Source organism: Anser cygnoides, chromosome 7 (genome assembly GCF_040182565.1).
Source record: "Anser cygnoides isolate HZ-2024a breed goose chromosome 7, Taihu_goose_T2T_genome, whole genome shotgun sequence".
In the NCBI taxonomy this organism is placed as follows: domain Eukaryota; kingdom Metazoa; phylum Chordata; class Aves; order Anseriformes; family Anatidae; genus Anser; species Anser cygnoides.
The window spans coordinates 14,843,375-14,867,466 of NC_089879.1; the positions used below are offsets into that span (position 1 = coordinate 14,843,375).

General features: G+C 62.5%; 1 protein-coding gene across 1 annotated transcript in view; it reads right to left on the reverse strand.

Annotated features, from left to right (window-relative positions):
- Nucleotides 1–23,368, reverse strand: part of SLIT1 (slit guidance ligand 1) — a 45,707-nt gene extending 22,339 nt beyond the window's left edge. Inside the window, exons 1-4 of the mRNA XM_048060340.2 lie at nucleotides 23,007–23,368; nucleotides 13,092–13,163; nucleotides 12,729–12,800; nucleotides 12,102–12,173 (exon numbers count right to left, since the gene is read on the reverse strand). Coding sequence (XP_047916297.2) covers nucleotides 12,102–12,173; nucleotides 12,729–12,800; nucleotides 13,092–13,163; nucleotides 23,007–23,224 — 434 coding nt within the window. The 5' untranslated portion in view covers nucleotides 23,225–23,368. The remainder of the gene's footprint in view (nucleotides 1–12,101; nucleotides 12,174–12,728; nucleotides 12,801–13,091; nucleotides 13,164–23,006) is intronic.
- Between the last annotated feature and the right edge of the window lie 724 nt (nucleotides 23,369–24,092).

The following is a 24,092-nucleotide window of genomic DNA, read 5'->3' on the forward strand; positions in this document are numbered from 1 at the left end:
CCAGAGAGCAGCTGGGTTTGGTCTCCCCTGCTCGGCTGGAGAACCCAGCGGGGATGGAGCTGGGGGCCGTGGGATGCTGAGGGGCTGCAGCATGTCCCCTTCTGCACGCAGGAGCAGCACAACGCAGCCCGGCACGGCCCGTGGCTGCTCCGGGGCCGGGCTCTTCCCCTAAAACCAGGGCAGAGAGCAGGAGGTTTGCAAGAGAGAGGGCCGGGAGCGAAGGCAGGGAGCAGCACCGGGTAATTGCCCGCAAACTCGCAGGGCGTTTGAAATTCACGCTTCAAAGTTGATGTCTGAGGGGCCCGGCCTGCCTTCGTGGCACACCGGGGGCGAGTCGGGGAGCAGGAAGGGCAGTGGGGAGAGGCGACCGCTCGCGCTCCCATGGCTTCAGTGCCAGCGCCAGCCACCCGCTGGGCTGCACTCACCCCTTCCCTGCCGCAGCTGCCAGCAGCGCCCCTGCCTGTCCCTGGCGCTCCCGGCCGAGGGATGCAGATCTGCGACCCCAAACCGGGCCAGGCTGTGCACGCTAATGCCCCGGCTCTCTGCTAAACGCGGCGGGATTGAGGGGCTAAGTGCATCAAAGCCAGGCTTTGGACTGGCTTAAAAAGGCACCCTGGTTTTAATCTGCCTGCCCACGCCAGCTACAAGGAGATCCCCCCCAAGCCATCTGCAGCCTCCCAAGCAGCATCCCAGCGCCTCGCGCAAGGCAGCCGAAGCCCAGACACGGCAGGGCTGGCTGAGCAGCTCTCCGGGACAAACTGTCCCCTCTGCACCTTGGGGACAGCCACGCCAAGCCCCTCTGCTCAGCCCCCAGCGCTGAGCCAGCACAGGATCCATCCCTCCCTGGGCTGCAGCCCACACCGCTGCTTTCCAGGGGATCAGCAGCCTCATCCCCCTTTATCCAGGGACAGATTGGGGACAGCGTGCATCGGCGGCCGCAAATCCAGGCACCACTCTCCCTCCTCCAGCCCCGAGACCTCCTGAGCCCCCCCGAGCCTCGCCAGCTGGAAAGCTCCCTCTGCAAAACCCCATCTGCGGGGCCGGGCGATGCCTTCCCCGGAGGCAGCAGGGGCACGGGGAGGGTGCGGGTCACGGAGAGGGGACAGGACCCGTGCAGGGAGAGGGGCTGCCATGCACAAAGGCACGCACAACAGCAGGGAAGGGGTCCCGCCGCCCGTTTTGCAGCGGGAGGAGGATTTGCGCTGCAAACAGCCCCTGCCCCTCGTTATTTTTTCGCTGCAAGGACTATCTTATCCCTTATCAATAATTCACAGGTACAAACGATAACGTTAGCTGTCATGGGCTGGGAGCCACATGTCCCCGGCGAGGGGGAAGGGGCCGGGGCGGTCGCTATTGTTAACGCGTGTTGCACTGGGTGGGGGGGGGAGGCGGGTTGGATAAATATTTAACAACGTGTCTCCGAGCAAATGTCCATGACCGAGGGCTGAACATGGGTTTTACACAGAGCTGCTCCTGCCCTGCAGAGGGTCATTAGCGTGTTAAAAGCCGTCAGAGCGGGATGATGGAAGCCCCTCATGGGAGGACCCCCCCCAGCACTCAGCCCCGGGGTGGGGGGCTGCTGGAACATGGCAGGGCTTTCCCTGCCAAATTCCCCTCTCCCCAGCACAAAGGATGGGGCTGTGCCCTGGGTGGTGCAGGGGAGAATCCCAAAGTCCCGTACCGAGGGCAGGACGCGGGTGTCTGCCCCGCCGAGGGGGCACCTTGGGTGCCTGGGGTCTGGTGGGTGGCCGGGGCAGCGCATTGTGCAGCGGCCTTACAAAGGGCAGACAAAGAGCCACACACCGCATTTTGTGCGAGCTTCCTCTCCCGGCCTTTCTTTCGCCGTGTTGAGGGTGAGCTTTCTGTGTAAATCCCCGGGGGCGCGAGGGGAGAATAGGTGTCTTTGTTGGAGAGGCTGGAGGGGGAAAAAAGAAAAAAAAAAAAAAAAAAAAAAGGGCACAAAACCCTAAGGCTGCAAGGACGGAGCACAAAGATTCGCGGAGCATGCAAAGAAATTCCTTCGGGCAGAGGATCAGCGGTCAGCAGGCTGTGAGCACGCAGGCAGGGCTGCACCCATGTGCTGGGAGCCCCCCCCTTTGCACCCCTCGTGCTGCACACGCTGTCCCCAGAGGACCCCGGGGTGACAATTCTCCAGGGGCAGGCTCCCAGCTACAGCGGGACCCCAGCCCCAGCCCACGCGCCCCTGTGTCACCCAGGGAGGGGGACGTTCAGCCGCTGGGACGCCCCTGCCCGCGCAGCCCAGGCACAGAGCTCTCCCTGGGGACCCGCTCCAAGGCTGTCCCTTCCCATTTTGACCACTGGGGAAAGCAGCACGGTCTCCTTTGCAGCCTCAAAGGACATCACGTCCACCTCTTCCCTGCCGAGTGTTCAATGGTGAACAGCGGTGAAAAAGCCAAGTTTATTTCCAGTCTGAATTTGTCTGCTTTCAGCCTCCAGCTACCGAACAATTTTATGCTTTTTCTCTTTATCTTCCGTTAAAAAAAAAAAAATAAATTAATGAGGTGTCTACAATCAGGCTTCTCCCCATGCAGGTATGCAGAGGCGGAGATCAAATCCCCTCCTCACCTCCTCCCGCACACACTAAATAGGCCGAGCACTTTAATTCCTGTCACTGGGAGGCAGGTTTTCCGCACCTCCCATTACCTTGCACTTCCTCTCTGAGCACTTTCTGATTTCCCAGTCCCTGTCCCGTGGGCCCTGAGGCAGGAGCACCGTCCGGGGGAGCCCTCCCGCACGGCGACCCCCAGCCCTGCTCTGCTCATCCTCACCCCCTAAGCTGCAGCGCTGGGACCCCGCGCCCCAGCGCGGGCTGTGAGCTGGCTGCTAAGTCCTTTTCGGTGTAACCACGTCCCCAGACGCCGTTCGCGGTCTCGTAGCCGTGACCTACATTTTTTTCCCAGATGCGAGCCCTCGCGTGCGGCTGTTTGCCAGTGCAGGTGTTTCGGCGGAGCTGCGTGCCCCCAGCTGCTCTGCGGGACCCGTGTCCCGCCGGCAGCCCCAGCCCCGCTCCCTTCGCCTATCAGCACGCCTTTCCTTCCAAACCGAGCTGCAATATCCCACTCCGTGTCGCTGCGGGTGGCTCCTTCCCCAGCTGCATCGCTCACACGGTGCGAGAAACGGGGGCGAGGAGCAGCCAAAGCGCCGGCAAAAATCAGTTTTACCACCCAGGAATTATGGTGGGGCAGGAGCAGAGCCCCCCAGCACCCCGCCAGCGATGCCACCGCCGCGATTTCCCCGTGAAGTCTACCAGTGAATCACGTTGTCAGAGATGCTACACTGATTTTGCAGAATATTAATGTTTTCATGGCAATATCCTCCAGGCAAGAGTAAAATGACTTGCAGAAGTCTCGGTATATCATGTCAGCGCAGTCGCTACTTATCAACCCAATTTGTCAGCTCATCAAAAAAAATGATATCGGGTTTGTTTGACGAGAGCAATTTTCCATGTGGATTGGCATTAATTATCCTTTAATTCCTCCCTGATTGCTGCCCGTGCCGTTGCTGTAGCTGGGATCGGTGTCGCGCTGGAGGCAGCTCCGCATCGCGGGGACACGCTGCCGCTCACCACGGCGCCGTCCCCACCGGGGTGGCAAAGTGCCTGATGTCCAGAGCTTCGTGCCCCCTGGGCACAGCCCCTGGTCTGGGTCGCACCAGGTCCGGGGACCTCGTGCCACCCCGGCAAAGAGCCGGGTTTGTGCACCCCTGCCAGGGCTGGGGACCTTTCCACCCCTCCAGCCCCTTTTCTCGGGCAGCGTGTGCTGGGGAGGCCCCCGGCGGAGCCAATATTTGCTTTCTCTCCGGTCAGCCCTCGGGCTGAGGAATGCGGGGTCACCACCTGCGGGGCTCTGCGGAGAGGCGCTTGTGTGGCTGGGACGCGGGAACGTCCCCTCGCAGCCGCGCTGTTTCTTCTCTCAATATTTGTAGAAGGAAACGAGAGGCGGGGGACCAAGCCCGGGCCAGGATGGGGGGCAGACGGCGTGTCGGCAGAAAGAACCCCTCGGGGCTCCTTCCCCTTAGCCCCAAGGGGCTCTTCTGTGGACCACTCCCCTAAGAGGCTTAAATCCTGCCGTTAGCCGTCCTACGGCACGGGAGATACCCCCAGCAGCCAGGAGGCTTGCAGATTGTGTCACTGCTCTCAGCCGCAAATGAAACTCAGAAGCGATGATGATGTCCCCACCGGTGACACCGCTCCCCAGCAGCCCACTTAGCGCTGCCCTTTGCCGGCGCACACCTGATCTCTTTTGTGACCGACGTGCTTCGCATCCCGGCGTCGCAACCGGGGTGACGGAGCCCCAAGGTACCCCCAGAGCCCAGGTGGGGGGTGCAAAGGACTAAATATCATCGTTCCTCACGTTACGACCAAGAAGAAACTTCTCTCAAGAAGAAACTGCTGCTTCGGTGGTTCTGCTGTGTTTGCACTGTCAGCTCACCATGGAGCCAAGGCACCTCCAAAAGCCGGACTCGCACGCTGTGTTTATCCCCAGCCCGGCGTGCCCAGAGCCCTGTGACCTCTAAAAGGCTCCTGGCGTGTCCGCGGGCTGGCCCCAGGCACCGAGAGGCAGCCAGCAGCCCAGGGGACCCTGTCCCCGCAGGCACAAGCTCAGAGCAGCCGCTTGCCGCAGCGTCGTGGCTCCCAGCCCCGGCCGCCTCGCCCCCAGCTGGGGTTGGGGTTGTGAGGCTGTTTCCCAGTCCGGGATGCCCATCTGGAAGCCATTAGGCACCTTTAATCCCCCTCATCCATTCTGGTGCTGTCTGAGCTCCCCCCCCACCAACACACACAAACGCTGCCATTCAAGCAGTTAATTTAAACAAATTCTGCCCAGCCGCCACGTCGCGAAGCGATGAAAAAGCCAAACGAAGCAGCTCAAAGCCAAGGGGGGAGGAAAAAAAAAAAAATGAAAGAAAGAAAGAAAAGAAAGAAAACCACTCGGCACGGCGGGGCTGATACCCAGAAAGACCAGCTGCATCCTCCTGTCCCAGCCAGCCACGGTCCCTCCCCTCTCGCAGGCAATCAGATACCATGCGGGCTGTGTAATTGGATGGCGAAGGATGGAGAGAGACGTCTTAAAGCTGGGCTCTAATCTCATTAACACCCGGCTGCGGGGACGCTGTGAAATCGCGGGGATGCTGGAATGAGCCACACGCTGCTGCGCCCACGGGGAAGAGAACGAGTGAGCCGGAGCGCCCGGAGAAGGAAAATGCCTCTGTATGCACGGTGCCCCGCTGCACCGCCCCGGTTCCATCCCCACCACGCTGATTAGTAATTAATAGTGCTGGTGGTAATTGCTCTCGTGCTTTAATAGCCACTGCCGCAGACCGGCACGGACCCAGCAAAACGCGCGGCCGCGCGTTTTGCTGGGTCCGTGCCGGTCTGCGGCTAGTGGGGACACCACGAGCCCCTCTAGCAAATCCCCCAGTAGGTTCCTTCAATGGGTCCAGCCCCAAAAATGCATCCCCAGGCCCCCGTTGCCTGGGCGACCCCGCAAGCCCGCATCGCATCACGGTGGCCCCTGGGAAAAAGCATCGCAAGCCCGGGATTTGGATGGCAAGTGTGGGGGGGGAAAGCGCCCACCCACCTGTGGGGCTTGGAGCAGGACAAAAGCCCCTTTGAGCGCCGTGCCGCAGTCCCCACAGGGATGGGAGGGCTCTGGGGATGCGGGGCCAGGACTCCTGGGTCCCAGATCGGTGTGGGAGGGGTCTGGGGATGGAGAGTCCCCTCCCAGCTTGGAGGTGAGGGGATATTTTGGGGCTGGAAGGAGCGTTTCCTGTGCTTTCCATCAAAGTTTAATTTAATTCTCTGCTCATCGTCCATGGGATCCTGAAAACATAATTTCCCAAACACTCGGAGGATGGCCAAGCTCGTCTCGCCATCACCTCCTGGAGCAACTCCTTTGCTCCCCGAGCAGCTCTGCCCCAAACTCCTTCTCCCACCAGAGGGACAGCGAGACGGGGAGAAGGGGGGGCAAGGAACCCACTGCAACCCCCCCCCCGGCTGTGTCCTGCCGCCCCGTTTACAGACAACAAACAGCGAGACGTCTTCGGTTACAAACAGCTCCCTCGGGAGCAGTAAAAATTAATCCAGCTTTTCCTGTCCTGAAGGGAAGTACAAACGGGGACCAGAGCCTCAGGGGGCAAAGGGGGGGTGGGGGGGGGGTGCAAAAACCATGGAGAGGGGGGGAGGCTGCGGGTAAGGCCCTGTAATCCCCAGGCTGCTGTGGGGCGGTGGGGGTCCCAACCCCAGGCGTCTGTGTCTCGCTGGTTAAGTGGGGATAAGCCTGGGATGATAATTAATTTAACAAAGACGAGGATCTGGGAGATGAGCCCCCACCTCCCTAAAGCCCCTCCAACACACCGAGAGGGGCTCTCCAACCCCGTGCCGGGACCCCCCCAGCGCATCCCCAGCTTCCCCTTGGCAGTGCCCCCAGACCCCTCCGTGCTGGGAAATGCCACCCAAGGGAAGCGCGGGTTAATTAGCCAGCTCTGCACATTGCCACGTCTGGGGGATACGTGTGCGGGGGTACCGAGCTACAATTTGCTTTAAAATCACCACCTCAGACTTCTTTCCCTCATGTCCTGGAAATCAAATTACCGGAGGATAAGTCTGCTCACGATTCTTTGAAATTACTTTGAACCTTTCTCCTAAGCGAGCCGTAAAAACAGGAGGAAGGAAATGCTTTTATTCTGCTATCAAAATATACGGACAAAGGGAGCACTTCTTCGAGTGCTTTTTTAACTCTTTCAGAGGAACAAAAGTGGTTGGGGGGGGGGGCAGATGGGGCGTATGGGTGCTAAGCTGGGATGGAGGGGTTCGAATATGTCATTGTCCTGTGCAATTAGCACCGCTGCCCAGCATTAGGAAGATCAGCCCTTGATTTTGGGTTGTGTTTCAATGCAGGCTGCAAATGCAGGGAGGTGGGCAGCGATGCTCTGCACGGGACAATGGCACGCAGAGGGGGCAGCGGCTGGAAACAGCACCTCGCTTCGGTCCTGACCCCTTTGCCTTAATAACTCAGGAAAGTCAAATCCAAGCCGTGCACCCAAAGCAGGGCTGAGGGCGCACGGGGCAGGTGTCCCACACAGCGGTGGCTGGAGGGGGATCCCAGAGGCAGGCAGGAGAGGGACGAGCGCGGCAAGGGTGGGAATCGCTGGGGAAATGCCCGGCTGCAGCCGCAGCCCCCCGGCCGCCCGCCTGGCAGCGTCTCCTGCGCGGTCACCTCCCCACCTATTAGCGGTGCATTTGTTTCCCCGCGTTTCCTTAGAGCTGTCACGAGCCACACTGACTCTTTGTTCCCGGGGGCTGCAGCGGGGCCTCTCTTCCCCCTCCCCGATCCCCCCGCCGCAGCTGGGGGGGGGGGGGGTCTCGCCTCGCACAGACCCTGCAGCCCCCCCCTCCTGATTGGTATTCGGGGGGACGCGTCCCAGCCCGGCCCCCCCAGCCCTGCGCTGCCTCGCTCCGTCCCCGACAGAAGGGTCTTTGTCGGGGAGCGCGAGGGGGTCCGGCACCCGGAGTAGCGGGGACAACAGCCGCGGGGACAACTTGGGCACGGTGACAGCGGGGACGCTGTGCCCGAGGGGAGGGGGATGCTCCCGGCAGGGGCTTCACATCCAGGCGTTGGGGATGGAGGGGGTGAGCTGCTGCGGGACCCCAGAGGGGATGCAGGGCAGAGATGCCGGGAAGCAGCGCGTGCACATCTGTGCGCAAAGCACCACGCGCGTGGGGTGCCGACGCGAACACCGCGCCATGCCCGTGGGCCCCTTCCCACGCGGCGGTTCCCAGGCACACGCCGAGCTCCCGGCTGCAGAACGAGGCGTGGAGCACAAAACCTCGCTGGAGGCACCGAGCCTCAGCCAAAGCCCCAGCAGGAGCGGTGTGGGAGGACGGGGCGGGTGTCTGGCACGGGAGAGCCGGCACGCAGCCAGAGCCAGCCCACCGCCTCGGCAGCATTGCCAGCAAGCCAGGGCGCAGCAGGCACGAAGGAAACATCCTCGGGGTGCTGTGCCGGGGGAAGAACACCCCCCGTGCACCCTGACCTGCCCATGCACACGCTTGGCACCAGCACCAGGGCACAGGACCGCTCATCCACCCACCCAGCGATCCCCTAGCCCGCGTTCCCGTCCCGCCCGGCGTTTCTCCATCCCGCCCGGCGTTTCTCCATCTCTCCTGCTCCCACCCGGGGCTTTCCCCGAGCAGCGCCGCGAGGAGCGGTCACCGGCACAGTCTCGCAGGCAACACCTCCCACGCGCAGCCAGCCCCATCTGAGCCGGGCCTGCTTTGTTATTCCTTCCCCCGACAGCTCCTTTTTCACTTGTCACCCTGTTTTGCTACTATGCAGCTCACAGCTTCCTCCCGCGTGCTTGTGGTCCTCTCCTTCTGAAGGATGTCATTTGCATTTTCTCGAGTTATTTAACACCACTCGATTTTTTTTCTCTTTTGCCTGCCTTTATAGAGGCAATGGGGCTGCTTTTGGGCCAGATGCGGGGGTGGCAGCGAGGAACCTGCCCCAGAGCTCGCTGTAATGCAGACCCCCGTACCTGAGCACCACACGGCAGTGCTGGGGGCTCAGGGCAAGGCTCCCCCATCGCCCAGAGCTTCAAACACCCCCGGTGCAGGGAGGGCTGGCTCACCCCTGCTATCCCTCCCAGCTCCCAGCCAGGAGCAAAGGGACAGCATCGCTGCTTTCTGCAGGCTCCGGCCACCAGAGGAACACCTTGCTAGGAGCAGGCGCCCCCAGCTCCCACAGCATCCCATGTCCCCGGCTCTGTCTCGGAAAGCCACCGGTGCTGATTGAGATGTTAACGCCGCTTCCAAGGAGCCCCGGGAGGCTGGCTGCTGCCCTGACAGACGGACAGGGAGCAGGGCTGCCAGCCCTTTCTTCCCCCCTGGCCTTGGCGGCGAGCACGGACGCAGCACCAGCTCCTCCACCGTTTTTGCTGGCAGGGGTCTGACGAGCCGTGGCCAGCATCCGAAACGCTCAGAGCTGCCCGCGCTGAGCGCCGCTCCTCTCCTCCCTTGCGCCAGCTCGGCTTCCCCGGGAGGAAACTCGTTATTTATAGCCGTCCTGGCTGCTGGCAGCACATTTCCACAGCCCACGTCTTTGCCTCCCTGACGATGCACCCGCAGCGTCTCCGTTCTCACCCTGCTGCCTCGGCCACCCCCAGGCTCCTCTCTCCTTGCCCAGCGCCCCCAAAGGGGCTTAAATAGAGATTCAGGGGGAAGGTTTGAAGGGAGCAGGGAGAAACCCAAGGGCTTGGCTTTTCCCAAGGGAAAAACAGCTCCCACCAGCTCGGGAGAAGGGCAGGAGCGAGCGGGGCTGAGCGGAGATGCGCACGGCCGCTGGGAGCAGCGCGATAGCAGAGGTCACCTTCGTGCCTGGCCGATTCCCCCCGGTGCAAGGCGAGATGCATTTTTTATCAGCTCACCACTTCACAGGAGACATGCCCTTCCCCAGCCCGCCGCGGGGGCAGCCGTGCCCCCCCCCCGGGCCCACCACGCTTTGTTCTTCCGTCCGGCGCTGACAGTTTAATTAAACCCGGTTTGAGATGGGGTCGCCTGGGTCACGCGCGCTCCGGCAAAGCCTCAGATCAGCGCCATTTCCAGCCACCGGCGCTGCTTAATGAGTTACCCGCTCGTTACGGCGGGTATCAACAAGGGAGGCCGTGCAGCCCCCCTTGCCATCCCGCTGTGGGTCTGGCTCAGCCCCTTCGCTGCCTCCTGCCCCCAGGCTCAACCCCGGGGCAGCCGGGGCAGGATCCAGCCCCAAAATCAGCCCTTACGCATCCGAATGGGGACGGAGTGGCAGGTCCATCCCAATGGCAAACTGAATGGCAGGAAGGGAACTCAGTGTGCACTGAAATCTCAAATTTTCAGGCAATTTCTGAGCCCACAGGCTGTGGCAGCAGCAGCCCCAGGTGCTATCCTTCCCCCGAGGAGGGGGCACCAGCTCTGGCTGCATTTACTGCAGCCATCCCTGGCCGAGACAGACTCTGGGCAGGCGTCAGCCCAATATTCCCAAGTAGCAAGAGAAAACATTCCTCTCCAGGCATCTCACCTCCCCCACGGCCTCATTTGAGGCTCGTTTTCCACTGGCCCTCTCCTGTCATTCCCCAGCTTATTTGCGCCCCGGCGGATCAGGTTTACCTCCAGCCCGTTCCATTATCCTGATGCACAAATGCTCTTTACAGCCTGGATCTGAGTAACTAATTGCAGCTCGCGCAGGGCCGGGAGACCACAAAGCACCACCGGAGTGGATTAGGTTTTGACACTTGGACCCAGGAGGCGGAAAAGGCCTCTCTCCATCCTGACCCGAGCCAAGGTCCTCCTCTGCGTGCCCGTGAGAGATCTCTGTGAGTGCCAGACCATCGCATGGCTGCCACCCACCGCACATTCAACAGATTTGCCCTAACTTCTGCTGCTACATAACCAAGGTGCTGCTGAAGATGCAGCGAGAGGAAGGCTGGAGGATGCTGCAGCACCCAGGCACCCATCCGAGCAGCCCCCTCTGGGTCCCGCACCCACCCCTGTCTGCTTGAGCTGCCGCCCGCCTGCCGGACCTGGGAGCCCCAGCAGCCCCGGAGCTGGAGATGCACACTGGGGCTGGATGTGGTGGGCAGGGCACTGGGAAGCTGGCACGGGCACCAGGTGCTGGGAATGGTCTGGGGACAGCGCCCTGTAAGAGCTCTCAATTCCCGTCCCATCCCTCACGGTGTCCCAGCCAGACTCTGGGGCAAGAAGGGGGCACCGGCCACCCCAGATCCCTTTCAGCAGTTAAATAAGCACGAAGCCTGGTGGAGAGGCTCCGATTTCAGCTCGAGCAGAGCTGATTTCAATTTAGCTTAAACCTGTTCCCCACTGACTCATATCCCTGTAGCCCGAGCCGGCTTTGCAGCAATTTAAGAGTGTCCTTGTGACCTCCCGCACCGCCGCACCAGCACGGTTTCAGATCTCACCTCCTGCTAAGCCAGCGTGACGAGGCGTCTAGACAAGGTCTGCACTGGTACCCCCTTCCCTGCCATCCCCCCAAACTGTCCTGGGGAACCTCAGGAGCAGGGAGCCACGAGGAGAGTCAGCAGCAGGTCCCTGATGGTCCCCAGGCGCAGCACCTGATGCTCCCAGGGACGGGCACCACCTATTGCTGAGGGGCTGCAAGACCCAAGCCCGCTCGCCCCGTCTCAGATTGCAAAAAAAATAATCAAAAACCATCTACAGGTGCTGTGCCAGCAGAGAAGGCCGGAAAACAGCTCTAAGGTGGGAGAGAAGAGGTTTGACACCACCAGACCATGGGGTGGGAAGCGACAGCGGACGACAGGCGGGGCTGGCGTGCACCCACCCGCACGGAGGGGTGTGAGGGGCATGTCCCCACCTCCCTGACAAGCCGCGGGGCTCTGCTTTTTGAAAGAGCCCAGTGCTAAAATCTAGGGAAGATGAAAAGGGAAACATGACTGTTTGTAAAATAACTCTCTCCACTGTGTTTTTGTTGCGCAACGGGCGGCTGGAGGAGGATGGGCCTTTGCTGGCGCCACGCTACAGCACAGCTGAGCTCAACAAATGCCATTTGATAATTAATTGAACGCCTGTGCTATCAGCTGCCATTACCTAGGCCCATCGCTGGCACCCGTCCACCATTTCACACATCCCACGCTGGCAACCCACACGGCAGTTTAACCCTTCACTAAACGCCGCGACCCACTCCTGGCACCCGCAGCATCGCCCCGGGGCAGAGCAGCTCAGCCAGAGCATGCCCCAGGCACTGCCGTGCCTATCCTGGCAGCATGCTGGCCCATTTGGTTATTTTACCCCCTCCTGCCTCCGTGGGGACCTAATGTCCTCAATTCACAGCTAAGAAGTGGAGACGGAGGATGCCACACGTACAGACCTCGCGTCCTGGCCACAAATGCCCTGCTCCTGCATGGTGCAAGCATCCTCTCTACGTGGCGCAGAGCACCCAGCCCAAACCACCAGCGCTTACAGGACATCGTTAAACACCAGCACAATCCCCTGAGCCCCCCAAGGGACACCCCTGCCCCTCCAGCCCCCCAGCAGCCCCACGCATGGCCGCGTAGGGGACCTGGGAGGTACTCACAGCCGCGACAGAGCCTGGTTGTGCTGGAAGAGGAGCTCGGGCAGGGCGTGCAGCTGGTTGCGGTTCAGCCGTCTGTGGGGAAGGAGAAAAGGGTCATGGGCTGGGGAGGAGAGCTGGAAACCCACCCCGGGCACAGCTTTGGCTCGCTCCAGCACGCCTGCTTCCAGGTGATGGGAGCCAACTGGGCATTAATAGATTTACTCACAATATTGCAATTATATGCAGACAGGACTCCAAGCTGTTAGCTGCTGATTGCTGCTTAACTGCGCTGTTAACCTGCTGCTCACTCAGCTCCTAATATTTGCTCGAGCAGCTCGGGGGTTTTAAGCTGCTGAGCTATTTTATTGAGTACTGAGCTGTAGCTCACGGCTCCCTGGCTCACACACGGGACACAGCTGATAACAATGGTAGTGATTTGTGTTTAACCTGCCCCTCACCTCAGGAGCGTCAAAAAGGGCTTTGAGATCTGTAGGAACAGCAATAGGCTTGCTTCCCACGCTGCTGTGCAGGAGTGGTGCTGTTTGAAGTCACGCAGCACCAACGGGCTATGGGTTAAGGCAAAAAGTGCCCGCAGGGAGCAGAGCTGCCACCCCGTGCCACCCACCCGCCTGCACGCCCACCACTCACAGCCGCTCCAGCTCCTTCATGTCATCGAACGCCCCGCGCTCCACCATGCTGATCTGGTTTTCCATCAGCTGCCTGCGGAGAGGGACACAGAGAGAAGGAGTTGGCTTTTGGAAGAGTGGCCTCCAGCTCAACCCAACCCAACCCTGCCCAACCCAACCCTGCCCAACCCTACCCAAACCAACCCTACCCAAACCAACCCAACCCTACCCAAGATCTTTCTCCCCACTGGAAGCCCACCATATGCTCCATCCCAACATGGATGCCCACCAGCCCCCCCAGCAGGTGCCCACCAAAGGGCTCAGCACCACCCTTAGCCCCCCCGGAGGGGCCGCACGCTGAGCGTGCCGCTCGCTGGGGACTCACAGGACACGGAGCTGCTTCAGCCCAGAGAAGTCGTTCTTGTGGATGCGTGTGATGTTGTTGCCGTTGAGCTCCCTGGGGAGAGAAGAGGCGGAGGTCAGGGGGAAAGTGCTCAGGAACCAGCCGGGCACTGCGGCACCACAGTCCCCAGAAAGGCATAGCCCAAAGGGCAGCAGTGGCCGCTGCATTTCTGTGCCCTCAGGGCGCAAGCTGGCACCGCTCAGGGACCACAGAGCAGCAAGGGATCGCCCTGCTCCCCAACCTGCCCATCCCCGCGCATCCCTGCCTGCCCAGACGCACATCACCCTGTGGGGAAATGCAGCAAATGTCTGGTGGGCTCATGCTGAACTCATTGAGCCTCTTAGAGAGGGCAAGGGCAATAAGAAAGCCGACAACTGGTCCCCGGAGAAGCAGGATGCCTCCGAGCACACAGCCGCAGGTCACCCACATGCATCCCCACCAGTTTGGTGCTCAGCCACCTCACACCTCTGAAGCATGTGCCCGTAGGATGAGGACACTTCAAGTGCTTCTGCAACCCTTCCGCGAGCCAGGCCAGTCCCTATGTCCCACCTCTTGTGGGGAATAAGGAAAATCCTGCTCCCTCCACAGCTGCTGCCCTGCCCAGGGTCTGCTCAGCACTGGGACACAGTGCGCCCCGCCATCCCAAAGCCCGCTGCATCCATCCTGAGCCGAAGCCTGCCTCCGTGGCCATACGAGGGTATGGGGTCAGTGTCGGGATGGCCCCAGAGGCGTCGAGCAGCGTGTAGGGCCGCCCGGTACAGCCCGCGCAGCCGCGCACCCCGGGGTGCTGCCATTGTCCCTCTGAAGCGGCTGATAATGGCTAATGAGTTCCAGCTCGCCGTTATAGCCCCATAATTACACAGCTATTCAGCGGCTGAGATTGCCGGGCTCCTGCCATTATCCAGCCGTGTGTGTGCCTGCGTCGGGAGGGAGCTGGGGGGGGCACGTTACTAGGACACAGATGAATGCAAGTGGGGAATGAATAGAGGCTCCCCAGCCCCGGCGATTAAACCGAGACCCACGCTCGGGCTCCGCAGCCCCCCCGGCTCGCCCTGCCTGCGCCGCACGGCACCGGGCTCCAGCAGGGCTGGGGATGCACGTCGGGGGTCTGCCACCTCCAGGGACTGCTCTGTGCCTGTGTCTGGGTGCACATTTCCCCATGGATCCCATCCTTGGGGCCAGCCGAAGGAAGGGAGGAACCCCTGCTTCGAGTGTGATTTTCCCCAAATGTCCTAAAGGGTCCGTGCCGAAGCAGATGGCCTCGGGGAGGTCCCCAGGGCCGCATCAGAGGCGACAGCACTAGCTCCTGGAGAGGGCAGTTTCCCAGCAGGACCTCACATCACCTTCTTTTAGATGTATGTAATACCATAGGCTGCGGTGTGTGCGTGGGAGCTGGGACATCTCTGGTACTGCAGACAGAGCAGAGCAGAGAGCTTTGATACGAACGCTGCCCAGCCTGCAAAGCCCAGGGATGACTCCTGGCACCGGCACTCCACGGCACGAGCAACAGCCAGAGAGGCAGGGCACAGGCAAAGCAGAGCACAGACACGCAGAAATATCCAACAGCCACGGACAGGCCCCTCCTCGTGCCAAAACCAGCACCTGCCCTCTCTCCCAGGATAAAGCCTCCTGAACCCAAAGACTTTCCAGCACAAGCAGGGACACAGCATGCTGCTGCCCACCCAGCCGCAGCAACCTCCCTGTGTGCCTCCGAGCACCCCGGGGTGATGCAGGGCCGGGGCTGGTGGCTGTCCCCAAGGGGACAGTGTCCCAGCACCCCTGCACGGCCCTGCTTCCTCGGGGGCTCGCCCTGCGCGCTCCCTGACAACTGCTCTCGGCATCTCCCCTTGCCTTTGTTCGGGTGAATGATGGCCTCCGCAGCCGAGATGGGAACGAACAGCAGGTACAGCTTATTTGTAAGGATGCCGAGGCAACCCTGCTATTTAACTTCAGGCCATTTTTTTTTCCCCTCCAAATCCCCCTCGGCTCCTCACGGAGATAAATCACGGTCTGCTGTGCCCAGACCCCGGCTCCCTGCGGCTCAGCTGCTGCCGCTGAGCCCTTCCCAGCGAAGCAAACCCCTGCCCTGCCCCATGCAGCGGAGCCTCACCGAGGGCTGGTGTGGCTGGGGACCCGCCTGGCAGCGTTTCTGGGCTGTGATCCGAAAGCCCAGATGTAGGGCATGCTCATCCCCCTGCAGCTGGGGTGATGTCTGGATGCTGCAGTGGGCTTCGTTGCACCGCGTTTGCGTAGGCTGGGCTGAAATTCGGTTCCTATCTCTGGACGGCTCATTCCACTCCCGAGAATGTGTCTTTTCCCTCTCCGGGGTGGGAGCTACACCAACTCTGTAACAAACTTGCCGAGTGCAAATGCTGCGGGGTAATTTATTAAACACAGCCAGCACGAGCGGTATTTCCCTGGGCGCTGATTTATCAGGAGCAGGGGAGGGGAACGCTTCGGGGGCAGCGCAGCCTGTTTGTGCTCTGTTACAAAGCAGCAGCTTTTTGGCACACACACGGCTCCCGCCCTTGCACTCCTCTGCTGAGCCTTGCTCCCCCACCGAGGCAGAGAACTAAATTGTGGTGCTCCCAGGACAGCCTGAGGTCCCCGCTGACCCTGTGCCCTGCCACTCGCTCCGTCGGGGCCGTGCATCCCTCCCTCCGCGGTCCCCATCGCCCTGCGGTGCCTGCCCTTGGCTCGGGGCACCCCCAGGGGCACGGCTCCCTCCCAGCAGCTCCGTGTCCCTCAGCCCAGAGCCCCGGCCCCAGGTGGAGGCAGCCCTGCTGGGTGATGATCAGGGAAGCTGGGAGATGAAGGCTGCAAGGTCACACACCCCACAGCAGGACCGCTGCAGCCCTCCGTCAATCCTGCCAGACACCTCCAGGGCTCATTCAGCAAGCCACGCTCCCCAGCACCTGTTCCAGCATCTCACCTCTCCTGCCATGAGGACCATTCCCGAACCCTGACCCACTCTTGCTGCAGGTGGACCCCATCCGTGGCCACCACGCTGCTCCCGTGCCCATGCAGCTCCCCTCTTCCAGCCCCAGCAATCCCCTGGCACATGCAGCCCTCCATCCTCTCTATTTTGCCAGGGTAGGACCTGCTGGGTCGTGCTCCAGCCCACATCCCTGCTGCTGGCTGCTGCCTCCCACCGGACGCCTCCCTCCAGCCCCCAGGCTCCTGCATCCTTTTGGCCGGACCCTTTCTCCTGTTCCCTGAGCCCACTTGGAAGCCTAAGCCCGTCCCCCAGCACACTTGCATCTCTCCCAGCCTGGTGTCAGCTGCAAATGTCATAAGCAGCTCCCCTTCCATCACGGTCCTGCTAATGGAAACGCCGAAGAGGAGCAGACCCCAGACTGACCCCTGTGCTCGGCACTGGGGCACAGAGCAGCTGCAACCTTTCATCTCTATACTTTCACTGCATTTTTCAAGTCTTCTCCGGATTTCACTCAGCTGGCTTGAATGCAACGGAGTCCCAGCACTTCGCAGCCCCGGGAGAGGCGGTCCCCCCGGCGCCAGCACGGAGGGGAGCTCAACACGTCTAGAGCCCGAGGGGTTCGGGGTAACCCCATCCCTGCAAGGTGCAGGAGGGGATCCTGGATGCTGCTGCCTCCGCTCGGGGAGAGGCGCTGGGCACCCACACTGACGCAGCAGCACAAGGGGCTCAGCACCTTCCCCCCCTTTTCCTTCCCACCCTTGCCTTGAACTGCCCTACAAGGAGGAGCCCACGGGGTTCACCCACCCAAGCCCCTCGGGGGATGCAGCACACCGCAGCACAAACACCCTCCTAGGTGCCTGCAGGGCGATGTGTCCGAAAAGGGGAGCCCCAGGAGCAGCTGTGTGCTCTCGGGGCTCCTCGCAGGGTAACCACCCTTTGCTGGAGGGGAAACCAAGCCCGAGCGCAGCGCTGGCCCCCAGAGCACAGGACACTCTGTAAGCCTTTATGAGGTACTAAAGCAGGTTAGCATCACGATAAATTTTTAAGTGCTACAAACAGCATTGATTGTGCCATGGGCGCCGTGGAACGGGAAGGCTTTCTGTTCTTCCTAAGTTCTCTCCGGGGTTTTCATGCCACAGCCATTAGCCGCCAGCAGTCAGGCAGCGCTTTCCCCTCGCACAGCACCGTGGTGTGTCACCTTCAGACGAGCCATCGTTCTCCATTTGGCAGAGCAAGGTCCAATCCAGCCCGATCCTCAGCAAAGCCTCTGCTCACCCCTCCTGGAGCGGCTCACAGCGGGGGCACCAGGACATGTGCGCGCCCCGACCCTGGGTTTTGGGATGGCGACCCCAGTGCCTGCTCAGCCCCAGCCTCCAGGTCTCCTGGAGCATCCCATGCTGGAGCTGGGGCTTCCTCTCACCACGAACTATCCGGGACAGGGGGGCACTGCCCGGTGCCTCCCCACTCCCCCCAGCTCCCCGCTCACTGGGCTCCCCCCACCAGGGCCGGCAGCTCGCATCTCTCCCACTCGCAGTGCCGAGGGCTGCTCCTCGGCTGCATCGCTTGAAAAATTAATCTTCCCTTTTTTCTGTTCTTCCTCCTCCTAGCAGCTTCTCTCCCCCATAGGACACTCGCCTCTGCTATTTTGAGCAGCAAGTGCATCCAAAATGCACACCAGGAAAGCAGAAATCCAGCAAAGCTTGGGAGGCTGGAGCCCCGAGACGGACCCGGAGGGACCAGCCCTGCGCCCTGCACCGACGCCACCGAGGTCACCTCACCCGTGCCACAGACCTAATAACCACCTTGTCACCTAACCAGCTCCCTGCCCACGCTGCTAACTGTGGCCTCGTGCTACAGGCAGGAAAACCTCGGCTCCTGCCACTGCCACCTCCTGCGCGGGGATGGCCACCAGCCGCGGAAGCTGGCGCTGGGGCCAGCAGCAGAGCAGGAATGTGGGGCTGGTGTCCCACGGGACGGGGCACTGCTAATGCACAGCTGCTTTTATAGCCCTTCAGACAACACGTAGAGAAATGTTTTTTTTTCTTTTGGGTTCCATGGAAGGTTATTTCGGTAGCAGTGAACATAAAGAGGCTTGTGGACGCGGCGCTAAGCACCACCGGAGCGGGCAGGGAACCATGAAGGACGTGGATGTAAGACAAAGGCAGGCGCTTCCTTCGCCCACCTCACCTCTCCTGGAGAGCAAACCGGAGGAAGCCCCGCCACAGACAAAGCCCCTCTCAGCACGGGGTGGCAGGCTCGTCTGCCTTTCCCCCCACGGGACACCCTGCCCCTGCCTGCGCCACCTCGGTGGCACCACGGATCCCCTCCGCTCCGCCGTGCCTCTGGCCGTGCTCCCCGCGGGGTCCCTCGAGCATCCTCAGCCCTTCCATTTTACATGGTGCTGGCTGCCCCGTGCTGCTGCCGGCTGAGGATTCATTAGGAAAGGAAGGAAACAATGAAGCGGGGAGCGTGAAGCTCAGGGCAAATGCAGGTGCCGCAACGAGCCAGCTAGAGGGGGTGCGTGGTGTACGCAGGGTGCTGTGCCGCACGGCCTCCCCGCCGCGGTGCCCAGTGCACCGGGGCGCAGCCGAGGCATTTGCAAGTGCACGCCAGGGAGCGAGGCTTGGAGCCAGGAGCAGCTTCCCTCCTCGCTCCCGCCCTGGCGCAGAGGAGTCGCCGGCAGCACAATGCATCGCCCCGGAGGAGCAAAGTGGCAGCACATTGAAGGCAAAAATATCTGTTTTAAAGGATGCAATAAAACAGAGCCGCGGAAGGGTTTATAGGGAAGCAATTGCTGTGCGGGGTGAGAAGTGGTCACCAGAGGCCAATCCGACGGGCTTTATTGCCTGTTACCGGTGACTTTTCCCAACCAGGGGACAATAGATCCTCCGCTATCAGCCTCAGCCCCAGTCAATACAAACACGACATAGTTTTTTAAACTAATATTTTTCCAGCATGCAATTCCACGGAGAGCGAGAACGCAGCGTTACCATGGCGATATATAGACAGCATCTGCCTTGGACGTAGCTGAAGGGAGAAATTGGAATAGAATTGCAAATTTCCTCTGTCCGGGAAGGCTCCCAAGGAAGCCACCGCGCTGGGCTGGGCAGGCTGGGCTGCCTCCCCCGGTGAGCCCGCACCCACCCTGTGCCACCCCGGCCATCCGGGCAGGGTGAGGGCTGCGGGGTCATCCCAGCACTGCCCCGGCTGGAAATCGGCCCCACATCCTGCCCCGGGGCTCTGCAGCCTGCCTGCTCCCCCACACCTGCAGCCAGCCCCCTGGGCACTCAGAGGAACACCGAAACCTCAGCCGGCACCTTGGGGATGGAGGGGTCGGCCCCATAACGTGTTTCCTAAGGAGGAGCGTTCCCAAAGCACCCCAAAGAGATGCAGAGCAAGGGCAGTTGCCGAACACACGAGCGCTGCTGCCATGCACCAGCCCGGCTGCCGCAAGACATTTTGCTCAGGCAGCTCGGGGAGAGGCGCGTGCATGAATTAAGCGCTCTCCAAACAAGAGCTCGCTGCTGTAATTTCGGCAGCAGATGGGCACGCAGCGCACCAGCCTCACAACCGCAGCCACCCTGGCAGCGCGCGCCCGTTCCCGAAGGCTGGAGCTCAGCTCCCTTTCTCTTTGCCAGCGATCTGGATGCAAACCCCCACCCCCCCAGTTGCAGCGGGGGGGGGACTAGCTGGGGGGTGCACTTCTAGATGGGGCCCGTTTCAGTACGGGCAGGTCCTGAGCTGGGGGAGCAAGCCAGCCAGGAGCCCCACGGCAGGCTCCGAGGGGCACCCAAGGGGGCGCAGCAATGGGGCGCTGGTGCCGCCGGAGCCCCCCAACAGCCGGAGCCCCCCAACACACAGGGAGGTGGCGAGAGGGGTGAGCGGGGCAATTCTCAGCTGTCAGCTGAAAACTTCAGAAGCAGAAGCAAGTGCAAGGCAATCAGGCTCCATTCAGGCCCCATTAGCAAACAGCCGCGCTGGAAGCAGCCATTTGACGGCGGTGAATTTGCACTGATCCTGCTGGCACGGGGAGAATTACCCAGCTCCCCGACAGGGGAGTCTGCTCTTCAGAGGCGCTTTCAAAGAAAGAAAGAAAAGCAAGCGAGCAGGCAGGGAAGGGAACCGTGCCCTTCTCCCATGGCTCTGCCCCTGCAGCTGAGATTCGAGGGGCTCCCGGGGGCAGATAGCTCCCAGGGGAGACTGGGGGGACGGGACCTGATCCCTGGTGCCACACGCAGCATTTTCAGGTGGGGTTCCCAGGGACAAAGCAGCCTGGAGGATTATCACCCGTCCTGCCCACCATGCCCCCAGGAGCCGCTCTATCCTGCTGTGCCAGAGGCACAGGCGCTGTGCAGAGCGCCCAGAGATTTTGCTGCCTCTCCCCTTGCTGCAGCACAAGCCTTGCTGCTCAGTGCCTGCTCCAGGTGAGCCTGGGGGTGCGGGCACCGCTTGGCTGCCCCCAGTGCAGGAAAGCCTCACCCCGACCCTCCTCTGGAGCACTGCTAGGAGGGCACATCACCTTGGGGAGCCGCCCCCACCTCCCTGTCTCACTAGAAAAGGCCTTTGACAGTTTCTCTGTGGTGTGTGATCCTCCCAGATTGCAGAGCTGCAAAACCTGGGAGAGGTTTGCCTGGGACAGGAGCTGGCCACCTTACCCCAGGGGGACCAGCTACACCGGAGCCCACGGTCGCATCCCCCGGGCAGGGAGTGCTGGCATGTGCCAAGTGCTCAGTGCTTCCAGGAAACACAATCAGACCAGTGCCTCTGCGAGGCAAATAATCCCCTGTTCTTCAAAGGAAAAGGGTGTGTTTCAAAGGCTCGGACCTCATCACCAGGCACTGCTGCCCCAGCCCATAGGGCAGTGCCTACAGGTGCTGCACCGTCCCCGCCGGGTCTCATCCAGCTGGGGGGCACCGGAGGAAGCCTGGTGCCTCCGAACACCGCGTAAGGCTGCGGCTGTGCAACAGGCAGGCAGCACGACAGCAGAGACACCGCTGCCCCTTGCCAGGTTGGCACCGCTCCCGCCGCACATCCCGGGGCTGGGAAAGAGCCAGGCAGCGAGGGCACGGGGGAAGGATCGCTGGTTTCCCAAAACAAGCCAGCCCTTGGGGACAGCGAAAGCCGTGCCCGGTCCATGCTGCAGGCTTCCCTGCAGCTGCTAGCTGCCCCTGCTCTGTTAAGCAGTGAAAACTTGGTTGCAGCCTCCGTACGGGGAACCTGAACTCGCTTACGAGCTGTTCCAGCATGAATGCACTGCTCGGGGATGGGACCTGCTGCGCGCAGGCACCCTCCAGCACCTGCGAGGGCGTGCAACAAAGCTGGAAGTAGTTATCCAGCAGACAACACCCACGAGGGAGCAGCACGTCTGCCTCAGCCCCGCCGGCAGATCCTGCAGCAGCAGCTGCGTGAACGTGCAGGGAACCCGGCGGGGACGGGCACACAGGAGCGGGGCAGGCGAGGCAGAGCGGCCGACAGCGAGCGGGACCAGCTGCCGGAGGGGAGAGATGCCCCGCGGGGCACCACTGAAGACCCCCAGGGGTCTGTCCCCTCCAGCAGCAGGACCACCGGCTCGCCTGAGCGATGCTGAGGCGGGGGCTCGCTGCCCACACCCCCCAGCACCCTGCACCCGGAGCAGCGGCTGTGGGGCACACGGCGCTCCCCAAGGGGCAGAAAGGGCTGCTGCGCAGACTTTCCTCCAGCTCTGGGCATGCAGGGGAGGGTGCCACGGCCCCGGAGCTCACAAACCAGCAGCCCGCAGCCGCCTGGTTGTTGTTGTGTGCAGTAATCACTTGGAGGAGGATAATTATGGCGGGAGAAGAGAAAACTCCATGAAAGCGGTGCCCCGCAGAGCTCCCAGCGCGGCACGCTGGGTGCAGCCCAGGCAGCTGCCGCCCTGCCAGGCTGCCTGCTGTCCCCGTCTGCTGTCCCCAGCCGCAAGCAAAGGGCACATTCGCACCCCAGTAACCAGGTGAGGCACGGCACAGGGGCAGGAGGAGCACCGTGTGCCCAGGATACATCCCACGGCAGGCACAGCGCCAGTAGGCTCCAGAGCAGCCCCTGGGACGATGCACCCGGTGCCCCCGGGCAGAGGGGAGAGGCTGGGGACAGCTCTGCTGTTCTGCTGGTAGTGGGGACACCTGCACACCAAAAACCTATACAGCTGGACCACGTCTGTGCCCCACGGGGGGGGAAGTTCTCCCCGTGCGGGTCCAGCCTAGAGACCCAGAGACCACCCCGGAGGGTCTGATGAGCGGGGAGATGGTGGCACGGGGCTGGAGGCTGGTCACACTGTGGGGTCCCCAGGGGAGATTGAGGGGACGGGACCTGATCCCTGGTACCACACGCAGCGTTTCCAGGCAGGTTTCCCAGGGACAAAGGGGTGCCCAGCACGGCTACGGGCTGGGGGCGGGAGGCACCCACAGGCAGCCCCTCCAGCTGCGTGGGTGCCCCGTGGGACAGCCCCACACCTGCGTGTGGGCGCGCAGCTCCTCGCGTGCTGCCCCAGGTCCCTCACACCCATGCCCACCAGTGCAAATGCCCCCTGCAGCAACCCCCCCGGCACAGCTCTGCCCCCCAGCACTGGCACACGGGGGCTCTCTCACAAGCCGGACCCCTCGCACACCCCTCCCACGGACGGGGGGTGCTGCACAAATACCCCGCTCCCCACCTCGACGGGGCGCACCCCGCGGCGGAGGGGACAGCAGGGGGGCTCCCCACGGCGGGATGCTGCCCGCGCCCCCCGGCCGGACCCCTGCGCGCACACAGGAGCAGGGCGCACCCCCCCCGACGGGCTCCCGCACCCGAGCCCCCCGGCCGTTTGCACAAGCCCTCCCCAGACGCCCCCAAACACCCCCAAAACCTCCCCGGGGCCGCTCGCCGGGCTCCCGCACCTACATCCCCGACGGGCTCCGGGTACCCCCCCCCCGGACAAAGGCCGCCGGAGCCCCGCGGCTACTCACAGGCGCTCGGTGCCCCGGGGGATGCTCTTGGGCACGGCTCGCAGGGCCGTGCCGTGGCAGTCCACCGTGGTGCCGCTGCAGGCGCACAGCGGCGGGCAGGCGGCGGCGGCGGCGGCGGGGGGGCCCCGGCAGAGCGCGGCGCAAGCCAGGAGCCAGGCGGCGACCCGCAGCCCCGCCGGGACCCCCGCCGCCCCCCCGGGGGTCGGGGCCGCCGCCATGGCAGCGGGCAGCGGCGCTAGGCGGCGGGGCCGCTCAGCATCACCGGGGCGGGGGGGGAGCGCGGCTCGGCTCGGCTCGGCACGGCACGGCTGCGGGGCGAGAGCCCCGTCGGCGGCACTCCTCACTGCCGCCCCATCCCGCAGCCAGGCACAGCCCCCGCGCTGGCTCCTCCTTCCCCGCCGCCCTGCCCGCCCCCCCCCGCCGCAGCCCCCGCCTCTCCCGGAGCGCCCCCCCCGGCCCCCAGCCCGGCCCCCGGGCACGGAGCCGTCGGGGCTCTGCGCCCCGAGGGGAGAGGGGGGCTCCGGGCCGGGCTGGGGGCGGAAGATCCCGGGGGCTGGCAGGGGCTGGGGGCATCCTCCGCGTCCCCCCGTGCGCTCCGAGCACCGTTCTCCATCTCCTTTCCCATCCCAAGGGAGCAGCTCAGGAAATAAAGTAGCACAAATGTTGCTGTGGCTGAGCCTCTAAGAACGAAGAGGCAAAATGTACCTGGTTCATGGCAAAACACGAGCAAACCCAAGAAATCCTGTGAGCTTGGCTCCAAGCTGTTGACATCTCAGAAATGAGAGCGGTGCGTTTGCTCTGGTGCCGTCCATTTTCTTCTCTGAGGTCTACAAATGAAAAGAAGGAGAGTGCAACCAGGAGGGCCAGACACCTGCTTTATTAGTGGCACCCGAAACGCTTCCATAACCCCACGCCTCCAAGAGCAGAGTCGTGAAGGGAAGCAGCAAAGCTTTCCGAGATGCCCACAGAGCCCTGGCTGCTGGAGCAACCGCTGCAGATTTCCTTCTCGGAGAGGAAACCCATCAAAGGAAGGGATGTGGGAGCTGTCAGGTTGCTCCAGCAGCAGGAGACGAGGTGTGTGAGCAC